The sequence below is a fragment of the Microtus oregoni genome, unplaced genomic scaffold (genome assembly GCF_018167655.1).
Source record: "Microtus oregoni isolate MIOR12 unplaced genomic scaffold, Mior012 000018F_ref0000195, whole genome shotgun sequence".
Classification (NCBI taxonomy): Eukaryota; Metazoa; Chordata; class Mammalia; order Rodentia; family Cricetidae; genus Microtus; species Microtus oregoni.
The window spans coordinates 29419896-29445255 of NW_024543077.1; the positions used below are offsets into that span (position 1 = coordinate 29419896).

The 25360-nt window shown below is 39.4% G+C and overlaps 1 protein-coding gene across 1 annotated transcript in view; it reads right to left on the bottom strand.

Annotated features, from left to right (window-relative positions):
- Positions 1-25360, bottom strand: part of LOC121458805 (zinc finger protein 436-like) — a 74584-nt gene that overhangs the window by 48770 nt on the left and 454 nt on the right. Inside the window, exon 2 of the mRNA XM_041668151.1 lies at positions 12121-13418. Coding sequence (XP_041524085.1) covers positions 12121-13418 — 1298 coding nt within the window. The remainder of the gene's footprint in view (positions 1-12120; positions 13419-25360) is intronic.

Genomic DNA, 25360 nt, shown 5'->3' on the forward strand with positions numbered 1-25360 from the left:
GAAAATTCGGGATCAACTTACCCCTGGACCCAGCAATACCACTCTTGGGAATATACCCAAGAGATGCCTTATCAAATGACAAAAGCATTTGTTCAACTATGTTCATAGCAGTATTATTTGTAATAGCCAGAACCTGGAAACAACCTAGATGCCCTTCAATGGAAGAATGGATGAAGAAAGTATGGAATATATACACGCTAGAGTACTACGCTGCGGTAAAAAACAATGACTTCTCGAATTTTGCATGCAAATGGATGGAAATAGAAAACACTATCCTGAGTGAGGTGTCCCAGACCCAAAAAGATGAATATGGGATGTACTCACTCATAATTGGTTTCTAGCCATAAATAAGGACCACGGAGTCTACAAGAGGTGAACCTAAAGAAGCTAAGTAAGAAGGTGAACCCAAGGAAAAACATATAGTTGTCCTCTTGGCTAAGGGAAGTAGACCAAATTTCCGGGGAGAAAATGGGATCTTGGGGATGGGGTGGGATGGGGGTAAAGGGAGATGGGGAGAGAAAAGGTAGAAGGGAAGGAGGGGGGACCTGGGAAACAGGAGAATTGGGATAAAGGAAAGGTGGATAGGGGAGCACGGAACCACAATTCTTGGTTAAGGGAGCCAGTTTAGGGTGGGCAAGAGACTTGATCCTAGAGGGGCTCCCAAGTGCCCAAGATGAGGTTCCCAGTTAGTTCCTTGGGCAGCTGAGGATTGGGAACCTGAAATGACCCTATCCTAGAGCAATACTGACGAATATCTTGCATATCATCATAGAATCTTCATCTGGTGATGGATAGAGATAGAGACAGAGACCCACACAGGAGCACTGGACTGAGCTCCCAAGGTCCCAAGGAGGAGCAGAAGGAGGGAGAACATGAGCAAAGAATTCAGGACCACGAGGCGTGCATCCACCCACTGAGACAGTGGAGCTGATCTACGGGGAGCTCACCAAGGCCAGCTGGACTGTGACCGAAAAAGCATGAGATAAAACTGGTCTCTCTGAACATGGCGAACAATGAGGGCTGATGAGACGCCAAGGACAATGGCAGGGGGTTTTGATCCTACTTAATGTGCTGGCTTTGTGGGAGCCTAGCCAGTTTGGATGTTCACCTTCCTAGATATGTACGGAGGGGGGAGGACCTAGGACTTACCACAGGGCAGGGAACCCGGACTGCTCTGTGGACTGGAGAGGGAGGGGGGGGGGAGAGGAGTGCGGGGAGGGGGAGAAGGGTGGGAGGAGGGGGAGAAGGGTGGGAGGAGGGGGAGGGAAATGGGAGGCTGGGAGGAGGTGGAAACTTGTTTTTTTTATGTTTTTTTTTCTTCTTTTCGCAATAAAAAAAAATTAAAAACCCTGGATTTTACCAGACATTATTCTGATGTAGCAATAGAACCTTTCCAGGAACCTGTAAGAGAACTGGAACAGATTTTATGTCTTGGTGTAATAGCAACAGGCTAGTGCTTCCGGTTAGAAGGCAATTAAAGGAAATTGGGAACTATGAACCTCTGAAGATTGAAACCTGTTAAACCTGGACTCTGAAGCCTGTTAAAGAAGAGTACCTCGAGTTGTCAAATGCCTTTCGACAGATCTGGGAGGAATTAATGAGCAAAAATGAGATAGCTTTTTGCTAGCAGGGAATCCCAAATCTTCTCCTTGTCCTTAGAGAACATCAGTCTTAGAAGCAGTGCTTGCTATTAGCTGCTGTGTGTGAGAGGCCCAAAGATTTTCCTCTGAGGGAGAAGATTTACTGTAAGTGTCTTGCCAAGATGAGGGGATCGATTCCCTGGGTGAAGCATCCAGGAGACTGGAGTAGTAAAAGGTCTCTTTTGCTTCTGTGTGGGTGATGTCGCCACACCCCGAGCAAGTCTGGAGACAGCAGGTCTTCTGTCTTCTTGAAGAAGCCATAGGGTGCTGCAAAACTGGCATGTCTGTGTGTGAGAAGCTCTTGTTGTTCAAATGCCATGAACCAGATCTCTAAAGACACTTGAGAGCCAGGTATTTTAAACTGGGCATATAAGTTAAATGTTTAGAGCTGCTATAATTTGGAAGCACACATGTCCATAAAACTTATGTTTTGAGTCCTTGTTATTCATGCCACAGCTGTGGCTGACAAGGCTGAGTGTCTGGCTATGCTGTGGCTTAGGGGACAGGGCGCATCAGAGTCATGCCAGAACCCATCCGCTGGGCTTATGGGGTGGCATGAGAGTGCTGTCTGTGAACAAGCAGGAGGGGGGAAACGGAAGTTGGGGCAGGACAGAAAGGCACTGGAGAACCAGATCCCAAGTGCGAGGAGGCAGCCAAGTGGGAGGGTGCTAAATGGAAGTTAGGGCAGAACAAGAGATCTGTCCTTGACTAAGCACACGGAGAGAGACGGAAGTGGAGGCAGGATGAGAGAACTGTTTACAGACAAGGCCAAACACAGAGCCTGAGCATCCGAACATAAAACAAGAGAGTCTTCTGGGAATGAGCAGATTTCAAAGAAAGGTGGAAATAGGGGTGGGCCCAACTGCTTGGTTGCATGGTTGCAAATAAACAGAGAAAGAAAAGCAGAAGGGGGGGTAAGAATGAGGGTGCACTTAGAAAAACTTGCATTGTGGGCGTAATTGCTTTAAGTTGGATAGTCTCAATTAAAAAATTTGTAAACGCCTGCTTAACAGCATTTTGAAATTGGCTAGGGATCACAAGAAACCCACTTTATATGCAGGACTGTGACTCCAGGCCATTGTAGTGCATCCACTGGAATGGCGTTGAGTCAGGAAACAGGGGTACATGAGAAATTGGCCAGGGACATCTTCCCAAATCGCATCTCAGCAAGAGGCTGAAATGTGTGTTTGAAATGTAAAATACTGTTGTGTGAAGGATTGGCCTGATCAATCAAAAGTTTTATTTTGGACCTCAGGCAGGGAAGAGGTATAATCTTGGGAGACCTAGTATAATTTGGGACCTAAGCCTTGTGAGTTTCACTAAGGACCTGATGTATTGATAATAAAACAGAGCTCCTTCAGTAAAACTAGGAATATACTTTGGAAACCTGGTAATGTCCTGGTGTCAAGGCCTTTGTGGAGGAGTTGCTTCAGATCTTGAGAAAACAGTTCTTCCCCCTATATGGAGCTATGGTTATCAGCTCAGGGCAACTATGCACTTAGTAAATATTTCAAAATACCCTGTGTACCTCTTGTGTAGAGTTGTTGGACTAGCCTCCTCCTAAACTTGTCTCATTGTGTGATAGTTTCTACTGACTTCATATAATTCATATAATTAATTCTTCCATTTCCTTCTTGGAAGTAGTATGCAAATATGATATTTTCTTTCTTTCCTTCTTCTTCTTCTTCTTCTTCTTCTTCTTCTTCTTCTTCTTCTACTTTATTTTTGTTTTTTCAAGATAACTTTTCTCTGGGACAGTCCTGACTATTCTGGAACTCACTCTGTAAACCAGCCTGGCCTTGAACTCACTGACAACCACATGGTTCTTTACCCTGAGTCTTGAGATTAAATGTGTGTGCCACCAATGCCAAGCAAGATGCTTTTTTTCTTAAGAAGGTTAATAGGTGTGGGATGTATCTTCTGCAATACCTCCCCACCATATCTTTTTACTTTTTACTTTTCCTGTCTTTCTCATCCATTGTGATCTTAACATTAAAACCCTGTCAGTGAATCTTGAATTTTGCATGCAAATGGATGGAAATACAAAACACTTTACTGAGTGAGGTAACCCAGACCCAAAAAGAGGAAAATGGTATGTACTCACTCATAAGTGGATTCTAGCCATGAATAAAGGACATTGAGCCTATAATTCATGATCCTAGAGAAGTTAAATAAGAAGGTGAACCCAAAGAAAAACATATAGTTATCCTTCTGGATATTGGAAGTGGACAAGATTTCTGGGCAGGGGTTGGAAGCATGGGGGTGGGGTGGGGATAAGGGGAGATGGGGAGAAAGAAGAGAGACGGGAAGGATGGGGAGAGCTTGAGGGAATGGGATGGTTGGGATGGAGGAGGGGTGGATGTGGGAGCAGGGAAGTAGATAGTTTAATTAAGGAAGCAATTTTAGGGTTGGCAAGAGACTTGACTCTAGAGGGGTTCCCATTTATCCAAGGACATGTGCCCAACTTGTTCCTAGGGCAGCAGAGAGGGTACCTGAATTGGCCTTGTCCTATAGCCACACTAATGAATATCTTGCATATTATCATAGAACCTACATCTGGCAATGGATGGAGATAGAGACAGAGACCCACATTGGAGCACTGGACTGAGCTCCCAAGGTCCAAATGAGGAGCAGAAGGAGGGAGAACATGAGCAAAGAAGTCAGGGCTGTGAGGGGTGCGTCCACCCACTGAGACAGTGGGACTGATCTAATGGGAGATCACCAAGGCCAGTTGGAATGGAACTGATGGAGCATGTGATCAAACTGGACTCTCTGAATGTGGCTGATGGTGGAGGCTGACTGAGAAGCCAAGGGCAATGGCACTGGGTTTTGATTCTACTACATGGATGGGCTTTGTGGGAGCCTAGTCTGTTTGGATGCACACCTTCCTGGAGTTTGAGTCTCTATCTCTTTTCTCTAGTGAACCATGTCTATGCCTAACAGCAGCCTTTGAAGTCTTCAAAAGAATGATGACTTCCCACAAGGAAGATTCCACCAGAACTATGATAACAGCACAAAGCTGAAAAACACTACCTAAAGACCTTATTTGGAATATAAACTGCTCAGGAAGATTTTGAGGTACCTAGCTGAGATGACCCAGCCTCTCAGGTTACTTTAGCCAGGGCTTGAGACAAGTCCTACACTGTCCCCTTACACAGAGACTGGACATTCAGTGATATAGCTACCTCTCCCAAAATGTGATGATTAACCCACATTTTTAAGGATCCCATGAAAATGCCATCACCCCCAGGCAGCAGGAAATAAATTTAAGAACAAAACAGTCACATTCCCAAGTAGATGAGTGATGTGGAATGTCCTTTTGTATATGTGTTGCTTTAATTAGTTGATGAATAATTCTCTTTTAGCCAATGGTCGAGCAGAGTAAAACCAGGCAGGAAATCTGAACAGAAATATATAGAGAGAGTAGGTCGGGTCAAGCGGACACCAGTCAGGTGCCAAGGAAAGAAGACATGTAGAAAATGAGGTATTGGGACTGGAGAAATGGCTCAGGGGTTAAGAGTACTAACTGTTCTTCCAGAGGTTCTGAATTCAATTCCAAGCAACCACATGGTGGCTCACAGCCATCTATAATGAGACCTGGCACCCCCTTTCTGGCCTGCGGGCACACATGGAAGGAATGCTGTACATATAATAAATAAATAAATCTTAAAAAAAAAGAAAATGAGGTATTGCGATGTCTATATGACTATACATAGACTAATAGAAATGGGCTAATTTAAGATGTGAGAGTTAACAGAAATATACCTGAGTTCTTGACCAAACTGTGTTGAAATTAATATAGTCACTGTGATTATTCAGTCTTAGGTGTCCTGAAATTGAAAGTGCAGTGCTGTTTATAGTGGGGCAGGTGGTTTTTGGTGTCCAATGAATTATATATTATTAAAGTGGGAGGGAAATGGAACCCACAGCATTCAGTCTGAGGATTCATGAAGACAGGTCTGTCCCATTTGAATCTAAGAATTCTATAGAGGTAAAAGAGCTTTATAGTGATTGGCTCCTTTATTTCTCTCATCTTTCTCAATATCTGACTATGGCTTTTATTTTTGGGAACAATTGGAATTTGTGCTACAGTGATATGTAAATTAAATTTTATTAAATTTATTAAATTTTGACTAAAATTTTATCAATCCATTAACTTCCAAAAAGTCAAAAAACTCTCTTGTTCTTGTTGTTTTTTGGAGTCGAACATCATTATTAACCCATCCTTTAAAAGCTTTTTTTTTTTTTTTTTGGTTTTTCAAGACAGGGTTTCTCTGTGGCTTTGGAGCCTGTCCTGGAACTAGCTCTGTAGACCAGGCTGGTCTCGAACTCACAGAGATCGCCTGCCTCTGCCTCCCGAGTGCTGGGATTAAAGGCGTGCGCCACCATCGCCCAGCAAAAGTTTTTTTTTTTTAAATCTACCAAGACAGCTTTCTTTATTAAAGGGGAAATTGAGACAACTGTTATTGCTGAATTATTTGGATATCTGATAGAAACGCGCCCTAAAATCTGATTGGAAAATCTTTGGTACCTCCTATGGTCAACTCTGGTTCTAATTTTATCTTCAGCTTTAGCAACTAAAGCATACACACATACCTCTAAAACTCACTTTAGTTGAGATGATACTAGAATAAGATACTTGCATTTAGCAAGTGATGTTGATTTCCATTCAGTATGTTTATTCAGTTGATTTATTTATTTATTTATTTATTTTGGTTTTTCGAGACAGGGTTTCTCTGTGGTTTTGGAGCCTGTCCTGGAACTAGCTCTTGTAGACCAGGCTGGTCTCGAATTCACAGAGATCCGCCTACCTCTGCCTCCTGAGTGCTGGAATTAAAGGCGTGCACCACCACCGCCTGGCCAGTTGATTTATTTTTATTTTATGTGCATTCGTGTTACATGTGCATGTATGTCTGTGTGATGGTGTCATGTCCCCTAGAACTGGAGCTAAACACAGTTGTGAGGTTCCATGTGGGTGCTGACAATTGAACTTGGGTCCTCTAGAAGAAAAGTCAGTATTCTTACCCACAGTGTCATCTCTCCAGCCCCATCAATCAACTACAATTCTAAATGTGGCTTTAGAAATGGGGACAGAAGTTACTTTCTCATTCCTAGGTGGTTGGAGCTTTAATGATGGTATTTCCCTTTTAAGCATCGATTTGCTTAATTTTGAATTTTAATAGACTTGAACAAATGGCTGCAAGATTAAATTAATTGGTAAATAGCTTTCCACCAACAAGTACCAATTACCTTGATCAAAACAATTAACCAAATCTTGTCAAGGATCTAATGGTTCTTACTGTTTAATAAAGTTTTCATCAGAAATAACACTCACACTATGCTTCATGGTTTCCTGTATTCTTTAACGTATTGCAATACAAAAGGTCATTTTACGACTGAGTGGTGATTGAGTTAATCTAAAATTTAGTTGGTTTAATCATGAGAGCAAGGTCATTTCCCTGGTGAACAATGGAGTGGGATCAAGGGTACTTGATCCAAAATGAGAACTTTTGATTCAGAAACATTTTTTTTTTATAAATTGGAGATACTGATGTTCTAGAATTAATATGCCTTCCTCTGGATAAATTATTCCACAAAATTAAGTTTAATAAAAAATCTCTTTAAAAACTGGTTAATTTTTAAAAGAGGAGCCAGCCTGGAAAAAAATTTTGCATACCATATAAAATGTCATTTTTAAGTCTCTTTTGTGTTCAGGCCCAAGGTTATACTGTGAACAATAAAAAGGAACATGAGAACTTAGGCAGTGGTTGCACATGCCTTTACTCCCAGCACTTTGGAAGCAGAGGCAGGTGGATCTCTGTGACTTCAAGGCCAGCCTGGTCTATAAGAGCTAGTTCCAGGAGAAGATTTAAAGCTACAGAGAAATCCTGTCTTGAAAAACAAAACAAAACAAAACAAAAAACTAACAACAACAAAGAAAAAGGCACATCTAACCACTTAGGCAGATGGAGATTTACAGAGCAAAACTATCTTTTTGATCATGCATAATGATCAGAAATTCTAAAAGAACCAAGTCTAAGTTAGATTCTGGTGCTGTCAATCTTTAGTTCTTCTGGGTCATGAAGGGTGATGAAAAGATAAACTTATTATATCAGCCTTTTCCATCTCACTATTATTAATGACATGCTCATGAGGCTGAAGACTCAGCACTTAGAACACTGGATACTCATCCACAGGGCCTAACATTGATACTACGTATCCACAGCTGTCTGTAACTCCAGACAAAGAGCATTAGACACCATCTTTTGATCACCACTGGTACCTGGGTTTTGGGGCTATAAACCAAACTTGGGTACCAAGAGGTGTAGTACTTTGAGACAACTCTCCAGTTCCCACATATGTCATTATAATGCGGAAGGTGAAGGTGTCCCACTGTTCCTTCTGTCTCTTAGCACATAAATGCCCTCTAGATGGTTGTCAAATGATTCAACGGATTGAATGTGAATGGAATATCTATAATGCTTATGTTATTGTTATCACAGTTTTTCTTGTGTAAGTAAAGATAAGAAAAAGTTGGTTGAAATCAATCTGAGTCCAGCCAGATTTTATTAGCAAAAAGTTACATAATTTTACATAGACTCTGTTAGAATTTCTGAGACAGGATACTTTCTCATAGCCATGGATGCCATGAATTTATTATGGGGAAGAAGCTGGCCACACTATGATCAGGCCCAACCACACTCTCATGTGCTTTATTTATAGCCATACACCTGTAAGTCCAGTTGAAATATGTGTTTTTAAAGGACGTATCATTGAATCAGAGAAAGAACAATAATAAAATAAAATTTAAAGTGGAGCATTACTGTTTTGATGAAGAGTAACGATTCTTGAAATTCTATACTTTAAATGGCCAAATCATTTCATATGTGTCATTCGCTTTGCATTGTTAATTCCATCTGTTTAAAAAATATTGAAGTGTGACTGTGTGAATACATCTGTGCCATGATGTGTATGTAGCACTGACAGGAAAACCAGCAAGGGTCTATGACCTACTTCTGCTTTGTGAGTTCTAGTGATTAAACCTTTGGAGTTATTTGACTGCACATGACCTCAATGGCACTTCTTGTGAAGTGAATAAATATGAGAAAATTTGTAGAAGTATGGTGCATAACCCAGAGATAAAACCCAGTTCTGACTTAGCAGCAATGAACTTTACTAAATGAGGCAATTTTCTGGTGTATAATTTTGGTCCTAAGAAAGTGTTATAAATAAATGCATAGTCCTCAAAGTGAACAAATTTTCCTGTTGTAATATTTCTTCAAATTGAGTTTGAGCACCAATGTATTGGCTCAGGTGGAAAGGACTGTTGTGTGTAAGACTAGAAACTTATCCTCAATTTCTATAGAACATCAAGCTGTGGTATTAGATACACAGATGTTTGCTGATTCTCATACATTAGTACATCCATATCAGATAAATGAAAATCTTTGAATACACACATGAATTATTTAATGTTTCTTATAATCTCTTTTATTAGTCATTTTAACATTTACATTGTTAAATTCCCTTGAAAACCCAGCACAGTGGAAGTTCATCATCTACCCTTGGACTTGTACTCAAGAGTAAGACAAACGAGCATCATGAGTTCAAATGTATCCCTGAATCACTACTGACATCCAAGGTAAGACGAATAACAAATAACAAAATCTCAAGGGAATTTGTGAAAAGATGAAAATCAAAACCAGGAACACAAACCACCACCCTATGTGTAAAGCATCATCAAAAATGGCCTGATATTTCAATAACCAATGGGAAAATTATATGATGGAGGTTCCATTATATACGTTACAGTAGAAAAATACCTATCACTAGGTACAGACAGAATAGAAGATAAACAAAAGTTATCGAAGAAATACAAGATCTACAAAATAAACTTCACTAAATGGATTTGAATACAGCACACTTTAGTGACTCCCTCAAATATTTTAAAATAGAAACCACAATACAATAATATCCATCAGACTTGACTGAATATGGTATGTAATTTACTTCCTTAAATGCTATGATGAAAAATAATTATTCTTGAAGGTAAAGAAATCTGTGATGCTTAATGTTATTAACAAAAAATATTTTCATGAATAGGAATGTCTTCTTTATGAGTTTGTTCCTTTTTTCTTTTTTTTTTTTTTTTTGCTTTTTCGAGACAGGGTTTCTCTGTGGTTTTGGAGCCTGTCCTGGAACTAGCTCTTGTAGACCAGGCTGGTCTCGAACTCACAGAGATCCGCCTGCCTCTGCCTCCCGAGTGCTGGGATTAAAGGCGTGCGCCACCACCACCCAGCATGAGTTTGTTCCTATTGCAGACTGAAAAGTGACCCAAGTAGAATTTAAAACATTTATAGCACTAGAGCCATGGTGAGGTGACTAAGAAATGTTCACTCCCATGACTAAAATCAAATTTTTTTTTTATTTTTTTATTTTTTTTGGTTTTTCGAGACAGGGTTTCTCTGTGGTTTTGGAGCCTGTCCTGGAACTAGCTCTTGTAGACCAGGCTGGTCTCGAACTCACAGAGATCCACCTGCCTCTGCCTCCCAAGTGCTGGGATTAAAGGCGTGCGCCACCACCGCCCGGCTAAAATCAAATTTTTAACAGCTTCCTGTAAGTCTTGCTACAAGAAGTGTTAATTTTCTCAAGATACAGATTGCACATTCAAATAGACACACACACACACACACACAACACCCCATAATTACAATTAAAACAACTTTTTAATCAGTTTTTCACTCATGAACATATATCTCCTGTAAGCATTCATTATACTAAATGAGGAGTTGGGGCATTTTACTGCTCACTTACAGAGTTTTTCTTCATGAATTGGTTCATGAAAGAGAAAGCATGTTTAAGCTTGAAGTAAGAGAAATTAGTCCTTCTAAATGGTGGTATCATTTGGGAAGATTTAGGACATGCTGTCCTGCTGAAGGAAATATGCCACTAAGTGTAGGCTATGAGAATTTACATCCGTACACCAGTTCCAATTCCATTCTCTGCTTCATGTGGGAGATTAAGGTTGTGAGTTCTTAAGCTCCTGCTTCAGGTGCCCTGTCTTACAATTTTTGTCATGGAACTTTCATGGTGATTCTCTTATCTTCTAGGACCAAGGGCCAAATAAAATGCATTTATAATTTGAAATAAAGATGATATCACAACAAAAGGAGTGAGTACACATCCTTAAATATTTATACCTGAATTACTTATGTCTTGCAATTGAAGAGAAGTATAAAATCTAATAGGGTTTCATTATGATTCAAATTCATAGTGCAAGAGGGAATGGTATCCTTACTGTCTGAAGTTAGGAAACACCTACAGTTGTGAAGAGAAGGGTGCCACACTAGTTGAGGCAATGATGTTCCTCTCTGAGAGAGAACCATCACAGCTGGGATCTGCTCCATTCTTCTAAGAGTTTCCCAGCAGAAATGTCTGTTACTGATCTGCTCCACTCCCCTAATAGAGTGTCCCATAAGAGGTGTCCATTGCTGCTGTGCTCCTCTGGGTTAAATGACTTTCCAAGTAGAAGTATCAATTATTTCTCAATTCAACTCCACTAGGGAGTTTCTGATCCATTCCAGTGCAAGAAGGTCTTCACAGAAATCGCAATCAAGAGATTTATTTGGGAGGGAAGAGAGTGACTGCCTCTGCCACGGTGGACAGGGGCAGCTGCCAATTGAATGAGCATATGACACATACAGGGCTTCTTAAAACCAGATCTCTTCCAGGGAGATTTTGAAGGTGGAAACTGGTCAGATCTCAATCCCTGAGTTGAACAAGCTGAGACATGGGCTGGATTTTGTGCTCAGTTGAACAAGGGTAGAGTGTGTTTCTTTGGCTCTAGTTTGAGAGCCAAAGTGTTTTTCCTTCACTGGCTTTTAGCTCTGTCTTCAGGGTGAGGTTGTCTCTATAACTAGCTCTAGATTCAGGGACAAAGCGTTTTCCTTTGGATCTCATTTCAGTAATAGGGTGTGATTCTTTGACTGGCTCTTTCTCCTGCCCATAGGTCTTCATAAATAGACTTTCACTGCAGTATAATTTTTGTCATGCTTTTGAAGACTACTTTTATTAAATTTAGTTTCCTTCCTTGATGGTTTATTTAATGTATTTGTAAATTTTTGTGACAAAGAATTTACCGCATAGATTCTATCCATGGTTTTTCTCTTATATGTGTACATTTATGCACTTGAAGATGAATAAGACATGAAAGGTTTTATCACACTGACTTCATTCATACTGTTTTTAAGCCTTTGAAGATTACTGTGATCGTCAAAGGCTTTACCACACTGAATACAGCCATGGGGTTTCTCTGTTCTTTTATGCATTTGAAGATCACTGTGCTGTGCAAACCTCATACCACACTGATTACATTCAAAGAAGTTCTATCTATGGTGAGATCTTTTTTGCACTTTAAGATTACCAGAAGTTGCAAATGCAACTTCATTACATTCATTCATTCATTAATGCAACTCATTACATTCATATGGTTTCTCTTCAGTCTGTGTTCTTTTATGCACTTGAAAAGAACTGTTCACTGCAAAGGCCTTACCACACTGATTACATTCATAGGGCTTCTCTCCAGTATGTGTTCTTTTATGATGTTGAAGACCACTGTACTGTGCAAAGTCCTTCCCACACTGATTACATTCATAGTGTTTCTCTCCAGTATGTGATTTTTTATGGTCTTGAAGATTATTGTGAGTTGCAAAGGCCTTACCACACTGATTACACTCATATGGTTTTTCTCCAGTGTGTGTTCTTTTATGGCATTGAAGAGCACAATACTGTGAAAAAGCCTTACCACACTGATTACATCCGTAGGGTTTCTCTCCAGTATGTACTCTTTTATGCTTTTGAAGATTGCTATGAGTTGTAAAGGCCTTACCACACTGATCACAATCATATGGTTTCTCTCCACTATGTGATCTTTTATGCGTTTGGAGATTACTAGAAGATGCAAAGGTCTTACCACACTGATTACACTCATATGGTTTTTCTCCAGTGTGTGTTCTTTTATGGTATTGAAGAGCACCATTCTGTGCAAAGGCCTTACCACACTGATTACATCCATAGGGTTTCTCTCCAGTATGTGTTCTTTTATGATCTTGAAGATGACTCTGAGCTGCAAAGGCCTTACCACACTGATTACACTCATATGGTTTTTCTCCAGTGTGTGTTCTTTTATGGCATTGAAGAGCACAATACCGTGAAAAGGCCTTACCACACTGATTACATCCGTAGGGTTTCTCTCCAGTATGTATTCTTTTATGGGTTTGAAGATTACTATGAACTGAAAAGGCCTTACCACAGTGATTACATTTATAGGGTTTCTCTCCAGTATGTACTCTTTTATGCTTTTGAAGATTACTATGAGTTGTAAAGGCCTTACCACACTGATCACAATCATATGGTTTCTCTCCACTATGTGTTCTTTTATGCGTTTGGAGATTACTAGAAGATGCAAAGGTCTTACCACACTGATTACACTCATATGGTTTTTCTCCAGTGTGTGTTCTTTTATGGTATTGAAGAGCACCATTCTGTGCAAAGGCCTTACCACACTGATTACATCCATAGGATTTCTCTCCAGTATGTGTTCTTTTATGAATTTGAAGATGACTCTGAGCTGCAAAGGCCTTACCACACTGATTACATTTGTAGGGCTTCTCTCCAGTATGTGTTCTTTCATTTCCTTTTAGGTGACTGTCATATGTCAACAGTTTACCACATTGAATATATATTGAAAGTTTCTCTCCAGTTTGAATTTTTTCAATCCTGCAAGAATAATTGGCACATTTAAAAGCTATACCACATTTAATACACTGTTGTATGAATTAATTCATTTGTATGAATTAATTTTATAATATTATCCAATTATAAAGAGGAATCAGATACTAAGTTTTTTTTTAAATATTTGTTTATTTATTATGTATACAATATTCTGTCTGTGTGTATGCCTGCAGGCCAGAAGAGGGCACCAGACCTCATTACAGATGGTTGTGAGCCACCATGTGGTTGCTGGGAATCGAACTCAGGACCTCTGGAAGAGCTGTCAGTGCTCTTAACCTCTGAGCCATCTCTCCAGCCCAGATACTAAGTTTTTATAGCTGTGTCTAAACTCATGTTTTGCTCTTTAATTAGGCACTGTTTTGCCACTTAGAAGATACCTCCAATGGTCAATTCCTTTCTTTTATGGCTTACCTTTTAACCTTCACAGAAACTTTTTTCTATATGATGTTTGATACATGTGTGAAGAGAACTGGAGAGCTTTAACATACATGAATTCTCCTTTACTGTGAATCATATTGCATATGCTATGTGAACTAGGACACCCAGAATTATTTGCACAGTTCTAGAACTCATAGAGCATTTTTGCAGTCTGAGTTTATTCATGTATTAACAATGATGGTGGAAAACCAAGTATTTGTATACTTGACTCAAATTCTACAAATTTACTCAACTTGGGGACTACTGGTTATCTAATTGTTCTTAGAGAGTGGTATGCTATATCTGTCTATATCCATATGCTAATACACTTATATCAAGAATAACATATGGTATACATAGTAAAGAAGAATAACAAATAAAAGATTTCCACATTGAATTCTCAGCATTTTCTTGCTGTTCCTCACAGACTTGTGGTATAGATGTCAAGGTTTCTGCAGAACACCTGCCACTTGACTCAACTCTAACTGCTTCTCTCACTAAACTTAGCACAGTCACAAGAAGTGTACAAGGAATACAAGATTTACTATGGGCTATTGGTTTAGTACATAATTTTGTAGATATACTTATCATCTCTTCATATACCTTTTGTATTATGAGTAGCAAGAAAGAAATTTATTTGCAGATCTACAACAAAGCTCTCATGCTACTATGCCTCACAAGGTGATATCTTTCTAGCCATTGCTTTCTTGACTTCTTTCTTAAAAGAATGTCATTCAAATGCAACTCACATATATGAAATATGGATTTGTAAAAATTTGATAACCATTAGTGCACTTAAAACTGTGCTTATCTATTTTGCTTTTGACCAAAACTTTCAGGACACAAAAGTTTCATCAGAGGCACATTGTTATCAGCTTGCACATGAAAATTACCTTTCAGTTCTTCTAGAAAATGGAGAGTGTTCTGTAGTATTATGGTCTTCCCAAATGCATCCTAAAATATAATACCAGAAAATGTATGTTATATTATTGAAAATTGTGCAGTAGTTAAGGTGTTATCTTAAGGGACCCTTAGAACTATGACTGCTTTATTCAACTCATTCTTATTATTTTTAAATCAAATTACAGAAGACCATCATTAACCAAGAAAAAGTTGCCCCCCCTTTTTTTTTCGAGACAGGGTTTCTCTGTGGCTTTGGAGCCTGTCCTGGAACTAGCTCTTGTAGACCAGGCTGGCCTTGAACTCACAGAGATCCACCTGCCTCTGCCTCCTGAGTGCTGGGATTAGAGGCGTGTGCCACCACTGCCCAGCTGCCCCCCTTATATTGATTCATGAAGGAAATTTACTTTTACCTATAGTAGCAAGGTTCCTGTTGGTCTCCAGCATGACATCTTTGTAGAGATTCTTCTGGGACAGATCCAGCAAATCCCACTCTTCCTGAGTGAAGCTGATATGCACATCATCATAGGTCACTGCCGTCTAAAATATTTCATTCATGTGTATAATAGAAGCATGATGGTGACAATATTGTAAATGTATACTTCTTTGACAGTATAGTCATCAAATTCTGGCGTTCAACACTAATATTTCATGACACAGTCAGTCTTGAAGGAAACTGAATATGAGGGTCACCTCTGTCATTTCTGTACCCTTTGAATGGGATATCACCTTACAGCCGAACTGTCTATTAATAGAGACAGCCAAGGAAACAGATCAATGGGACATAGTAGACTGAGAAAATTGTATAAAGAAATACTAATTACAAAGTAGAAAAACCCAGTGGACAAACTAGGTGTATTGACTCATGCCTTTAAGCACAGCACTCAGAAAGCACAGGTGTGTATATTTGTCTCTGAGTTGAATGCCAGCCAAAATAAAAAATCAGTCCATGACAGGTGGAAGTACACATTAAGCCCCAGTCTCCATAGCAAAAATCAGTGAAACAAACAAAGCAGATCGAAAAAAATTCAGAGCTGTTTACTGAAGTTCCTACAGAGAATTATGCATTCACTCCAGTTCTGTGTTCATCTTCCAGACAGCTGAAGTGTCCTATTTTATACTACAATCCCAAAAACATTTTATAAAAAGGTACTTTATGTTTAAAATAATTACAAATGGACAGAAAAAAAAACATTAGCAATATAAATGTTGGTCATAACAAATTAACACAGGTCTGGAAATATGGCTGAGTACTACTGAGGCCTTCCTGGTCTTGAAAAGAGGTGGGCACAAATGCCAGTACTTACATGGGGATCACAACTATTTATTATTCTAAGTTCAGGATTTCTGAGAAGCTTTGATCACTCTGATGACCAAGTACCCATATGGTATATATCCATGCAGACCCATAAAATAGGCAAATTGAGTGAAAAATTAAAAGCAAGCTAATCAAGCAGAAAGAAGTTCATGCACCTGCAATTCAATGACTCAGATTGCAGCCGGGCGGTGGTGGCGCATGCCTTTAATCCCAGCACTTGGGAGGCAGAGGCAGGTGGATCTCTGTGAGTTCGAGACCAGCCTGGTCTACAAGAGCTAGTTCCAGGACAGGCTCCAAAGCCACAGAGAAACCCTGTCTTGAAAAACCAAAAAAAAAAAAAAGACTCAGATTGCTCAGGTAGTATTAATGTCATGAATAAATGGCCTCCTGGGAATCAGAATGAATCCCTCTGTCAAATTTAAAATTCAAGATATGTGTGAAGCTGCATATGCTTGATATGTTAAAAGCCTACATTCAGGGTCATCATCCAACAACATAAAAACAAAGCCATGAATGAAGCCCCCCTCACTTTACTTTGAGGAATTTGGAGCCACACATCAAAGGTTACTCAGACAAGCAAACAAAACAATTAAAACTAAAGGCTACAAAACGCCTTTGCCCTGAACAGCAACTGTTTCTTCTATATTTTCTGTGATTTACAGATCAAGCCTATAATGATGATAAAAGCATTTCAGTGTAAGTGGGAAGTTGGCTGAATAATTCCAACCACAACACAGTAGACATAAAAGTCAGAAAATTAGTTAACGATATTGAGACTCATCACATACAATGAGGAATTTCATCTTGAAAGCCTTTTTTACTGAAGGTTCATAGGAAATTGAAAGGCCACCAAGGAGAGAAACATGATCTTTTCTGGGAGGTTGTTCAGTCAGTGAACTGCACAGACTGGACAAAGAGAGCGACCCAGGAGAGCAGACCAAAAGAGCAGGCCAAGAGGGAGGGCAAAGATAGTCTTTAGGGGTGTTGCTCTCTCAAACACAGAGTAGGCCAAAAACAGGTCTCAAAAACAAAAACAGCTACTTTAAGGATTGGGCCAAGAGGCGAAGACACTGCTGGTACCAACTGAAGGATGAGATGGGTAGGTGCCAATGCAAGATTTCATCCAACAACATAGAAAGCAACATGGTAACACCAGAACCCAGTGGTCATACAACAAGAAGATTCGATCATCCTAACCCAGAAGAAGTAAAAGAAAATGATTTTCAATGTAACTTTGTGAGTATGATGAGGAAATTAAAATTCCCTTAAAGAAATTGATGAAAACACAAACTAAAACTTGGATGACATCAATAAATCTATCAAAGAAACCCAAGAAACCAAGAAAAAAAAACCAATAAACCAGGTGAAGCGAACAACTTAAGACTTGAAGACTGGGGTGGGCAGTGGTGGTGCACATGCCTTTAATCCCAGCACTTGGGAGGTATAGGTACGTGGATCTCTGTGAGTTCAAGTACAGCCTGGTCTTCAAGAGCTAGTTCTAGGACAGGCTTCAGTACTACAGAGAAACCCTGTCTTAAAAAATCAAAAAAAAAAAAAGACTTGAAGACTGAAAGAGAGGCAATAAAGAAAACACAAATGAAGGGAATTCTGTATATGGAAAATCTGGTTAAACAAATGGGAAGTATAGCAGGAAGTGTAACCAACATAATACAAGAGATAGAAGAGAGAATCTCAGGTGCTGAACATACTATATAGGAAATAGATTTATTGGTCAAGGAAAACAATAACTCCAACAAATTCCTTAAACAAAATATCCTGGATATCTGGGACACCATGAAAAAAATCCAAACCTAAGAATAATAGGGATAGAAGAAAGAGAGGAACACCAACTCAAAGGCACAGAAAATATATTCAACAAAAAAAAATATCATAGAAGAAAACTTTTCCAACCCAAAGAAGGATATAGTTATGAAGGTACAAGAATGAAAGTACCATCAATGGAGAAAACAAGGTATTCCATGACAAAACCAGATTTAAACAATACTTGTCCACACAAATCCAGTCATGCAGAAAGTACTAGAGGGGAAACTCCAACCCAAGGAAGCTAACTGTAAACACAGAAAACAAATAACCTGACATCTGCAAACACCAAAGAAGAGAAACACACAAACACTACTACTGAAACAAAACAGGAACCAGCAATCACTGATCATTTATATCTCTTACTATCAACAGACTCAATTCGCCTATAAAAAGGCACAAGCTTAGAGAATGAATCCAAAAGCAGGATCCATCCTTTTGCTTTATAAAAGAAACAAACCTAAACCTCAAAGACAAACACTGCCTAAGAGTAAAGTGTTGGGAAAAGGTTTTCAAATCACATGGACCTAAGCAACACACTAAGATAGGTATCCTAGACATGCACGGTTCAGGGTTTAGTAGTATATTTCATGTTTCATACAGATAATCCATATTCAAAATGACAAGACATTTTCTCTTTGAACTATTTGGTATTCCCTGTTAACTTACACTGCAAACCTAAAAATGTGGGAAGCATGACTGGAGAGGCCTAATTTTTATAAACAAATAATAGTTATAAAAATGCAAAGCTAGCTGGGCGGTGGTGGTGCACGCCTTTAATCCCAGCACTCGGGAGGCAGAGGCAGGTGGGTCTCTGTGAGTTCAAGGCCAGCCTAGTCTACAAAGGGAGTTCCAGGACAGGCTCCAAAGCTACAGAGAAACCCTGTGTCGAAAAACCAAAAAAAAAAAAAAAAAAAAAACCCTGTCTCGAAAAACCAAAAAAATAAAAATGCAAAGCTGCTGCTACATGCAGCCTTGTTGAATCAGTATATCATTCCTGTGGCAATTTCTGTCTCATTATATTGTGAATAAAATTGTTCTATAGAAATTAAATGATTTAAAACTCATATGAAATGTTTAATGCTTTCAGCCTGCTTTATGGCTGGTTTTGTTATTTGATGTGCTTATTTGGAAACTTAATTCACATTCAAGCAGTCTATAGATAACTACAGCCCAGTTAAGTATTTTGTAATTTCAGGCTGCTATGCCATGCTTGGGATGTGGTTTGAAAGAAAGAAAAAAAATACACGTAACATATTTCACATTTCTGAACCTTCATCTTCTAAGTAAATCATTGGAATATTTGGTGAGGAGGGAATGAACCTGTTTCTTGTACTCACATGCCAAGGACACACTTGTGATTAAAGTAGGTTGATATTGTGGTGTAAAGGATGGTTGTCACCAACTCATTTCTTTATGATCTCTAATGAAAAATACATTTTGTATACAGTTAATTCTGTAAACAGATGCAGGTTCATAATATCTATTATGGTCTTGTAATCTAGTATATTTTAGATATTTTACTTTTTCCCTCTTGGGAAATACATTTAGTATAGTGTAGAAAAATACTTCATGACATTTTCATATAGGGTTAGATAACTTTTCATACATAAACAGAAATTTGCTGTAGAAAATTCTTTAAATGAAACATTTAATCTAGGATGTCAATTTAATCTGTTCCTTGAATCTATTTTTATGTGGCTCTTGAGAATATATCCCAAAAAATCCATTGTACTAAAAATAATTTGAGTACTGACAAACTTCTTGGAGTACGTACATATAAAATCACAAAACTTGTATTCATTCTCTTCTGTGATATGTTGTTCTATAGTCCAGAATGGCTTTTGCACCATTTTTTAAACCAGTTTTCCCCTTTGATGTTGGTACCAGAGTTGCTATAAATGACTACTGCTTTAGGGATTAAATATTTTGGGTTTTTTTGTTTTGTTTTGTTTTGTTTTTTGTTTTTCGAGACAGGGTTTCTCTGTGGTTTTGGAGCCTGTCCTGGAACCAGCTTTAGTAGACCAGGCTGGTCTCGAACTCACAGACAGACACCTGCCTCTGCCTCCCGAGTGCTGGGATTAAAGGTGTGTGCCACCACCCCCCAGCGGGGTTAAATATTTTGTTAGTGGAGATAGAACCAATACACTAAATTATGATAAAACTTTCTGACTGGATAATAGGTAAATATAGTTGGGCTAAATTCAAAATTATTCTATTACCAAAACCATATCATTTGTTTTACTGAAAAAAAAAGGAAAATGGCTTGTTTTTACTACTGGGTCATGTTTTGTGTAGTAAAGAAAAAATTCTTTGGTCAATATTGTTATCTTTGTATTTCAATGTTAAGGTTTCCTCATGCGTATTATAGTAAATCAATGATTTTCAAAAAAAGAAGTGGACAATTTTCTGAATAGGTATCACATACCAAAATTAAATCAAGACCAGGTGAATAATTTAAATCAACATATAACCTGCAAGGAAAGAGAAGCCATTCAACCAAAAAAAGCCCAGGGCCAGAGAGTGTCAGTGTAGAATTCCATCAGAACTAAGACCTAATAACAATACTCCTCAAGGGGGTCCACATAATAGAAACAGTGGGAACATTGCCAAACACCTTTTATGATGATACAGTTACCCCAATACCAAAATCATGCAAAGATTCAACCAAGAATGAGAATTACAGACCCATCTCACTGATGAACATAGATGCAAAAATACTCAATAAAATACTAACAAATAAAACCCAAGAACACAGCAAAAAATCATCTACCATGATGAAGTCAGCTTCATCTCAGAGATGCAAAAATTGTTCAACATACAAAAATCCATTAAGAATCCTGCCCTCAGCCAGGCAATGGTGGCACAAGCTGGGCGATGGTGGCGAACACCTTTAATCCCAGCATTCGGGAGGCAGAGGCAGGCGGATCTCTGTGAGTTCGAGACCAGCCTGGTCTACAGAGCTAGTTCCAGGACAGGCTCCAAAGCCACAGAGAAACCCTGTCTCGAAAAACCAAAGGAAAAAAAAAAAAAGAAAGAAAGATGCCCTCTTTATGTTCCTTTCCTGACATCCTTTAATACTGAACAAAAATATGACAATATAAGCCACGTTACCGCTTTTCTCCCACTAGTACTCTCGATTGCTAAGATTTCCCAGAATCCCTCACTGGCTAGGGCCACCCAGCTGGGACTCACAATATTAGCAGATCCTCTACTGGAGGATCAGGGATCAAATTACTCAGACAGCATAGTTCTTCCATATCCGCCCTTTCAGCCCAGCAGACAGGGCCCAGGTTTACAAAGTTTGTATTTAGTACACATTATTCCACTCCCCTAGAGCACATCCTCTTCCTCATCCAAAGCACAGGGTCCTTTGTGTGCACATTCCATTGCACACTCACATTACAGTGCATCCATCCCATTGTCTCAGAAGTGGGAAGTCCTGCAGACAAACACCAGTCACATTCATAAAGTAACTCCTGTTACTGTGTAACTGTGGTTACTTTGTAACTGTTGTTAAAGAAAAACACACCATGAATTAGAAAACAATCCGGGCATATTTGGGTTTGGAGGCAACAAGGAGAATGTAAATATAATGTGGATTTCATCTCAAAAATTATTTTGAAAACTTGAAATAGATGTTATGGCCATGTGCTCCAGAGATTAGGGATTTGTATTAAAGCATGTTAAAGATTTCTCATGTATTTTCTCTAAAGATGAACATCTTAATGAAGAAATGTAACAGTCCTGTTAAGCAGGGCCACACTACTCTACATTTCTTCTTCATTGACAAGTCAAGGCCAAACCTGTAAGAAGTTGCAGAACTGTTTTCTCAGCACTGGGCAACAGAGGCAAGATTAGGTGTTCAAAATGATTCTTAATTATATAGCATGAGTCAAGCCTAAACATTAGGAGACAATGTTCTACACAGAAATCAAAATCAACATCACCTGAGAGAAATAAAATGCCACTATTAATAACTTTGAGACATTGGAGAACAAAAACAGAAATAAGAGCAGATACACGAAAATATCTGAAAATGACACCAATAAGTGACTTTCAAATGATAAACATACTGCACTCTTGAGATTAAATAAAACTTTCTATGTTGACTTTGAAACAGAGTAGGCCTTTCTATAAGAGAGGGGATGTCATTAATAAGAGATAGATTAATGGTTTCCATATACATATGTTGGCTACTGAGATCAGTAACCTGACACATAGAGTTAGTCAATGGTCTGTTTCTCAAATCTCTAAGCAGACATAACTGTGTCAAGCAAGATCAACCATATATATATTTTTTTTTTTGGATTTTTTTCGAGACAGGTTTTCTCCATAGCTTTTTGGTTCCTGTCCTGGAACTAGCTCTTGTAGACCAGGCTGGCCTCGAACTCACAGAGATCCGCCTGCCTCTGCCTCCACAGTGCTGGGATTAAAGGTGTGCGCCAACACCGCCTGGCAAGATCAACCATATTTACAAAGAATTATTGCCTAATTGCCTATCCTTAGCTAGCTCTTGTGGACCAGGCTGGCCTTGAACTCACAGCCAGCCTTTGCCTCCCGAGTGCCGGGATTAAAGGCCTGTGCCACCTCTGCCCAGCCAGGAACTTTTTCATAATGGTGGCTCTAATAGTTGATTGCCTCCACTCTTGCCCCTGCAGTATACACAATAAACTATTCCTCCTGCTGTGGTCTGAAGACAGAAGGAATGCTCAATATACAAATCCTTTCCCTGCAACTGCAATGCATAGTCAACTACATGACTGAAATGCATAATTTTATTTCATTTGTTATTATTATTTTCATTATTATTATTTTCTTTTTGGTTTTTAGAGACAGGGTTTCTCTGTGGCTTTGGAGCCTGTACTGGAACTAGCCCTGTAGACCAGGCTGGTCTCGAACTCACAGAGATCCACCTGCCTCTGCCTCCCAAGTGCTGGGATTAAAGGCATGCACCACCACCGCCCGGCCATCAAATGCATAATTTTAAAACTGTGAGGTGGTACAGTATTTTTTTTAGGAAGTTTGAAAGTCTAATGTACAGGACAGCAAGGCCATTGCCCTGGACAGCAGAAGACCAAGGCCACCTGAGTCAACATAAGAGCACTTGTCTCAGAAACTATTTTCCTAACAGGATGGAAATGCAGCTGTTCTAGAACTAATATGCCTTTCCGTTGAGAAATCACTTCACACACCTAAGAGATTAATAAAGAAAAACCTCTTTAAAGATGGTAGACATCAATCTGGCTAGAGCTCAAAGAGGAGCCAGCTAGACAGATTCCACATTTGCTGTTGTCCTTAAGCCTCCTTTAGGTTTAGGCTCTAGGTTACACTTTGAACAATTGAAATAGAAACAGGCACCTTGCCAGGCTAGACATTTAGGCAGATAGCAGAGTTACAGAGCAAAGGTATTCCCAGGGTAATTTCTTCATTACACTGGTAACAGGAATCCGCAGGTCATGCTTCAGTGACAGGGTCCTGAGGTGAAGGTCACAGGGGATGAGAAAAATAGGAAAACTAAAATGTAAAAAAGATAAAAATTGCTGGGCAGTGGTGGCGCACGCCTTTAATCCCAGCACTAGGGGGGCAGAGGCAGGCAGATCTCTGCAAGTTTGAGGCCAGCCTGGTCTACAAGAGCTAGTTCCAGTAAAGGAACCAAAAAGCTGTGGAGAAACCCTGTCTCAAAAATCAAAAAAAAAAAAAAAAGCCGGGCGGTGGCAGCACACGCCTTTAATCCCAGCATTCCGGAGGCAGAGGCAGGCGGATCTCTGTGAGTTCGAGACCAGCCTGGTCTACAAGAGCTAGTTCCAGGACATGTTCCAAAACCACAGAGAAACCCTGTCTTGAAAAACAAAACAAAACAAAACAAAAAAACAAAACAAAACAAAAAAAAAAGATAAAAAGCTAGGGTGAGAAGGTCTTACAGATTCCTAGTAAGCATCTTGCTGGCCATTGGTAGCACACACCCTTGCTGAGTCAGGTGATCTCTGTGAGTTCAAGGACAGCCTGATCTATCCAGTGAGTTCCAGAATTGTCAAGACACTCATACAGAGAAACTTTTTCTCAAAAAAAAAATTTAAAAAAAGGAAAAGAGGAGCTAGAGAGATGGCTCAGTGGTTAAGAACATTGTCTCATCTTCCAAAGGTCCTGAGTTCAATTCCCAGCAACCACATGATGGCTCACACCATCTGTAATGAGGTCTGGTGCCCTCTTCTGGTCTGTAGGCATACATGCAGGCATAATAAATAAATAAATAAATAAATAAATAAATAAATACATAAATAAATAAGAGTACAGTTTAGGCCAGGCAGTGGTGGCGCACGCCTTTAATCCCAGCACTCGGGAGGCAGAGGCAGGCGAATCTCTGTGAGTTCGTGGCCAGCCTGGTCTACAAGAGCTAGTTCCAGGACAGGCACCAAAGCTACAGAGAAACCCTGTCTCGAAAAACCAAAAAAGGAGAATAGCATCTTGTATACTTCCAGGGGAGAAATGGAGAGAAATGGGAGAATTATAAGAAGTCAGTACAAACTATCACATGAATTTAGGAGGAGGCTACTCAAACAATTCTATACAAGGGGAAAACAGGGTATCTCAAGAACTTTACTAAGAGCAGAGTGGCCATGGGACTGATAACTATAGTCCCATATTTTGGGAAGAATTGGATTCTTAGAATATGAAGCAACCCTTCCAGAAAGGCCTTGGCACCAGACCATTAGCAGCTCCCCAAAGCATATTCCTGGTTTTAGAGGAGCTCTGTTTTATTATCAATACATCAGGTACTTAGAGAAACTCACAAGGCTTAGGCCCTAGGCAGTTACTAGATCTCCCACGATTGTTCCTTCTTCCTGAAGAGGGCATAAAAGAAAAGCATTGATTGGACTGGAGAGATGGCTCAGTGGTTAAGAGCATTGCCTGCTCTTCCAAAGGTCCTGAGTTCAATTCCCAGCAACCACATGGTGGCTCACAACCATCTGTAATGAGGTCTGGTGCCCTCTTCTGGCCTGCAGACATACACGCAGACAGAATATGTATACATAATAAATAAATTTTAATAGAAAAAGAAAAGCATTGATTGATCGGCTAACTCCTCCACACAACACTGTTTTGCATTTCAATTAAATATCACCTGGTGTCCTATTGTCCATCTGGAAGAACTGTGATTTTCTCAAAAGGAAAACTGGAACTTTAAACCACATCAGGCCTTAAAGTAGGTTAGAAACCTGGAAAGCCTCCTTTAAAAACTTGTTTTTTTTTTTTGGTATGGGGATGTGCCTGGTGTCTGGTTTTAAATCAGTGGTGGCTTCTTTGTTTGTAATGGTTTGGAGCCAAATATCTGGACAATCCAGTTGAGCAATGTGTACCCTAGCAACCTAAACTCTAAGAGCCCTGTTTAAAACACATTTATCTTCTGGGTGATTTAAGAGGCAGCCCTCCCTCAGCTAATTCTACTTTGTGAGACTGAACTATTTCC